Source organism: Dipodomys ordii, unplaced genomic scaffold, assembly GCF_000151885.1.
Source record: "Dipodomys ordii isolate 6190 unplaced genomic scaffold, Dord_2.0 Scaffold354, whole genome shotgun sequence".
Classification (NCBI taxonomy): Eukaryota; Metazoa; Chordata; class Mammalia; order Rodentia; family Heteromyidae; genus Dipodomys; species Dipodomys ordii.
In genome coordinates this window covers 28,971-34,176 of record NW_012267570.1, presented here as the reverse complement: position 1 = coordinate 34,176, position 5,206 = coordinate 28,971, and the positions used below count along the sequence as shown (strand labels likewise).

The 5,206-nt window shown below is 38.5% G+C and overlaps 1 protein-coding gene across 1 annotated transcript; it reads right to left on the bottom strand.

The window, feature by feature from the left end:
• Positions 1-1,411: 1,411 nt before the first annotated feature.
• LOC106001663 (zinc finger protein OZF-like) lies at positions 1,412-5,200 on the bottom strand. The gene is made up of 3 exons (XM_013036692.1): positions 5,153-5,200; positions 3,872-3,961; positions 1,412-3,204 (listed from the first exon to the last, which is right to left on the bottom strand). The coding sequence occupies exons 1-3, from the start codon at positions 5,184-5,186 to the stop codon at positions 1,664-1,666; spliced, it is 1,665 nt and encodes a 554-aa protein (XP_012892146.1). The 5' UTR covers positions 5,187-5,200; the 3' UTR covers positions 1,412-1,663.
• Positions 5,201-5,206: the final 6 nt, after the last annotated feature.

Genomic DNA, 5,206 nt, shown 5'->3' with positions numbered 1-5,206 from the left:
CACCAGTGATTAATTAAAGAAAAGAGCAAGCACTGAAGACACTTTGGGCTTCTCCCCAAGGCAAAATGCACAGATTCTAGTCTTTATTATTCTATCATATTTTTAAATATACATTTTTATTGTAAAGATACTGTACAGATTGGTTATATCATTATATGAGTTAGGTCATGAATACATTTCCTATTGAGCATTGTTACCCCTCCGATAAAGACTTTACTACTATGGATGTACTCCAATAAGGACTAAAATCTTCCATTAGATCTTCCATTCAAAAACTGAACTGGAATAAGTAAGTCATTTGTACTATAAGGCCTGGATCACACATACAGAGGGAGACTTAAGGGAGCGGTAGAAAAATGGTTGTTCTCATGTTCTTGCCTCCTATCATAACAGTCTTTACTCATCTATCATTCCCATAAGCATGTTGGAGATGATCTGAATCCAGTCCCAAAGGGCTAGAACTCATATTACTAAGAAGAGTTTATCAAATTACCCAGACACACCATTCCTTAGTATAAAAGACACAAGTTTATAATTTCAATCTCTGAATTACTTTTCGAGACTGGTTGTTTCTACATGCTTTGGATAATATTGAAGGACACCATACCCACTCAACATAATGATAAATGTTGGCTCAAAGAGAGCTGAAGAGTGAAGAATAGTTTCCCATCACATCTAGCTTACCTCTGCCATGAAGAATCTCTCTGTATAATTTACAGATGTTTTCTGACAAAGATTTTCCTACATTGGGTTTCTTTCCAGGGTGAATATTTTAATAATTGCTGAAGGTTGTCTTCTGGTTAAAGACTTCCTCTCATGTTTATATTTACAGAAATTCTGTCATGTGTCCAGGTCTCAGATACCTGTACAGATGTGACTTCTGGCAAAATGTTTTCTATACTCATAATTTCTCTCCTGTGTATGATCTCACATATGCTGAGGACTCATTTCTGATTGAAAGTCATTTCAAATATGTTCTATTCAGTACTTTCTTTTCTCGTATGTGAGTCAGTTCTCTGATGAACACTGAGGTATTCCTGTCAGGTCAAAGGCTTTCCACATTGTAATATTTTTAAGATTTGTCCGCTGTGTGTTCTATGAACTTGGATCCATAAATACTTGGTAAAGGACTTTCCACATTTGATATATTTGTATTTTCTCATCTGTGTCTGTTCTCTGATGTAAACTGTGTTATGACTTTTTCTAGAAAACCTTTCCATTTTTCCTACATATGATTTTTCTCCTCTTTGTTATCATAAGGTCTCTATCCCGTATTGGTTCTGTATTGCAATTTCAATTTTCTTACAGATCAAAGACTTTCCCATTTGGTACAATCTTAAGTTATTTCATTTGTGTGAATCAACTTATGTGTGTTAAGCTGTGACCTCCAGGTCTTTTCACACTGGTTGCATTCATAAGGTTTCTCTCCTTGTGTTCTGTGATGGATGTTAAAGTGTTCCTTCCAGGTGAAAGAATTTCCATGCCTGCTACATACATAACATTTCTCTCTGGTGGGTTTTTTTTCTGATGGACAGAAAGGTGTAAGTTCTGGTCGAAAGACTTTCCACATAGCTTACATTCATAAAATTTCTCTCCTGTGTGTGCTCTCTGGTGGACTGTAAGGTGTAGCTTCTGGCTGAAAATCTTTCCACACAAATGACATTCATAAGTTTTCTTTCCTGTGTGTTTTCTGATGGACAATGAGGCTTGACTTCCAGGGGAAAGCCTTTCCGCACATGTTACATTCATAAGTTTTCTCTCTTGTGTGTGTTGTCTGGTGGCCGGTAAGGTATGACTTCTTGGTGAAAGACTTTCCACATATGTTACATCCATAAGGTTTCTCTCCTGTGTGTGTTCTCTGGTGGCTACTAAGATATGCCTTGCAGGTGAAAGACTTTCCACAAATGTTACATTCAAAAGGATTCTCTTTTGTGTGTGTTCTCTGGTGAACTGTAAGCTTTGATTTCTGGATGAAAGACCTTCCACACACATTACATTCATAAGGTTTCTTTCCTGTGTGTGTTATCTGATGGACAGTGAGGGTTGAATTCCAGGTGAAGGACTTTCCACAAAAGTTACATTCATAAATTTTCTCTCCTGTGTGTGTTCTCTGGTGGCTAGTAAGATATTCCTTGCATGCGAACGACTTTCCGCAAATGTTACAATCAAAAAGTTTCTCTTTTGTGTGTGTTCTCTGGTGGCTAGTAAGCTGTGATTTCTGGGTGAAACACTTTCTACACAGGTTACATTCATAAGGTCTCTCTCCTGTGTGTGTTCTCTGGTGGAGAGTAAGCTTTGATTTCTTGATGAAAGACTTTCCACATACGTTACATTCATAAGGTTTCTCTCTAGTATGTGTTCTCTGGTGGAGAGTAAGGTATGCCGTCTTGGCGAAAGACTTTCCACACACGTTACATTCATAAGGTTTCTCTCCTGTGTGTGTTCTCTGGTGGCTAGTAAGATATGCCTTGCAGGAGAAAGACTTTCCACAAATGTTACATTCAAAAGGTTTCTCTTTTGTGTGTGTTCTCTGGTGAACAGTAAGCTTTGATTTCTGGATGAAAGACTTTCCACACATGTTACACTCAAAAGGTTTCTTTCCTATATGTATTATCTGATGGACAGTGAGAGTTGACTTCCGGGTGAAGGACTTTCCACACAAGTTACATTCATAAATTTTCTCTCCTGTGTGTATTCTCTGGTGTCTAGTAAGATATGCCTTGCATGTGAAAGATTTTCCACAAATGTTACATTCAAAAGGTTTCTCTTTTGTGTGTGTTCTCTGGTGGACAGTAAGCTTTGATTTCTGGGTGAAAGACTTTCGACACATGTTACATTCATAAGGTTTCTCTCCTGTGTGTGTTCTCTGAGGGACAATAGGGTGGTTCTTCTCAGTGAAAGACTTTTCACACTCTTTACATTCTTCAACTACAGAAGACACATGAGGACTATATGCAGCACACATCTTACCAGGTTCACTGAAAACACCCATGTTCTGACAGCCAGTGACCTTTTCTATCCTCATCCCTAAGGAGTTTGCATTATTCTTAATCAATTCTGACTTCTGTATGGAGCTCAAATGAAAATTTCTTATAAGTCTCACTTTTTCCTCCCCTGGGTTACTATTCATGACTGCTACTTCAGAGAGATATTTATGGTGACTTTCCTGACAGGTGCTAATCACATCCTCCATTTCTGGGACATCTAAAATGAATAATAGAAAAATAGACAAAAACATAAATGAGATCCATAAATTCCTTAATGTAAAGATATTTCCTCACTTTCTGTTACTAGATTTTCAAATATCAAAGCATTGCTTTATGCAGAATATATACTTTTCTTTACAATGTAGTAATTACGAAAGTAGTACTGACATTTCACAATGGAAAATAATGTTTTCTGTATTTCAGATTTTTCTTTTTTTTCTCAAGGAAATATTTACTCAAATAATTCATCTCTATACTCTTAATGCTTCCATTCTGAATCTCCCTCTATGCCCAGCACCACTGATAAGAAATTGTCCCAATCAGAGAATAGCAGCCCTAGCATACTCCTATTTTCCTCCTACCTGCATAATACTAGTTTAAAAGAAAATGAGATCTCCTTTCTACATTTCTTATTGTCTTTTCCTCTTTATGAAAGACTTCTCTACAGAAAAAGGGAATTGCTAACATTAACTACACTGGCACACCAAATTCAGTTTGTCTCCAGGAGAATTCTGGATTGAAAATTCCTTGAGACAAAGGATCACCTAGTTCTCTGCCACACATGACTCAGGGGTACTAGGAATACTATTGCTCTGTACAGCTCAAGATAAACAGACCAACTGGGCTCTGGACCCACCATGAGCATTGTAGATGCTTTAACTCACCTGTGAAATTCTTGTCTGAGGCTTCTCTTATCCATGGTTCTGCACCTTGCTCCAGCTTCACAATCAATTCAGGTTTAGGAACACAGTGCCCTGTGACTAAGAAATAGTGGAAAACAATTGCTCTTGCTGGGTCATCATTAATGTAAGGTCGCAGACATCCTCTTCACAAGGTTGCTCCTAAATCTGGTTTCTCAATTGTTTGTGTGGGGGGTGGTCGAGTTGTGGGGCCTGAACTCTGGGCCTGGGAGCTCTCTCTCAGCTCTTAAGCACAAGGCTAGCACTCTATCACTTGAGCCACAATGCCAATTCCAGCTTTTTTCCCCTGCTTATGTGGTGCTTAGAAATCAAACACAGGTTCTCAAGCACACAAGGCAATCGCTCTACCTCTGAGCCATCTTCCAGGCCCATGGTTTCTCTATTCTTAATAGCTCCATGGTGGAGTTTCCCTCAGCTTTGAGTTTATTGTGTCCATTGTGTGGCTTGAACTCAGCTCTTTTGCTCAAAGCTAGCATTCTACTAGTTTGAGTCTTGGCTACATTTCTAGTTTTGGAATGATTAATTGGAGATAAGAGTCTCATGGTCATTTTTCTATAGTTGCTGGCTTAAAACCAAAATCTTCAGATTTCAGCCTCCACAGTATCTAGGATTCCAAGCTTGATGTACTAAACTCTGTGTCAAGTTTGGCTTACAAATACACACTTTCAACTGCTGGTTTCCAGTTCATACTGTCAGTAGTAATGCATATTCTATCTAGACTCTACATCTACCTATAATAATAACCCCACGGCTGGGAAGTCAGTCGCCTGTGAGTGGAGCATATTTTAGAACTTTTGTCCAACTACTGATTAGAATCCTTAAAGAATGAGAAAAAAAATAGCTCTTGAGTTACATATAATGAAGTTGAAGTTTCCCTTACAAAGAAATGACACTTCCCTTGGAGTGGAAACTTTTTCTTTTTTTTTTGAAATGCAATGGTCCAAAGGCTTACACTTGTAACCCTTTATTGAGGAGGTGAGATCAGAAGAGGCAGGCTTGAAACCAACCTGGGCATGGAAACCCAGAATATACCCCAAAACAAAAGCCAAAATGGAGTTGTGGCTCATGCAGTAGTGGGAAAGGCAAACAACACCAAGCTCCCAGACCTGAATTTGGCTGGCTTTTATACTGGCAGTTTTTTTACCTGGGAATGGACTGGAATCTTATACCTAAATAACATAAACAGTCAAATGTCTACCAAAATAAAAGCACTTGATCTTCCAAGAAAAAGTGACCTTTGCTCACCCAAGGACATTAGGTTGCTATAGGTCTCCAGCATTACATCTCTGTGAAGGGTCC

What these genes read in the sequence shown, in the direction of transcription:
- LOC106001663 (XM_013036692.1), bottom strand. Translation starts at nt 5,186, where the DNA reads ATGCTGGAGACCTATAGCAACCTAATGTCCTTGG. An exon ending in TAGCAACCTAATGTCCTTGG is followed by an intron (nt 3,962 to 5,152) that starts GTGAGCAAAGGT and finishes TCTTAGTCACAG; the next exon opens with GGCACTGTGTTCCTAAACCT. An exon ending in CTCAGACAAGAATTTCACAG is followed by an intron (nt 3,205 to 3,871) that starts GTGAGTTAAAGC and finishes TATTCATTTTAG; the next exon opens with ATGTCCCAGAAATGGAGGAT.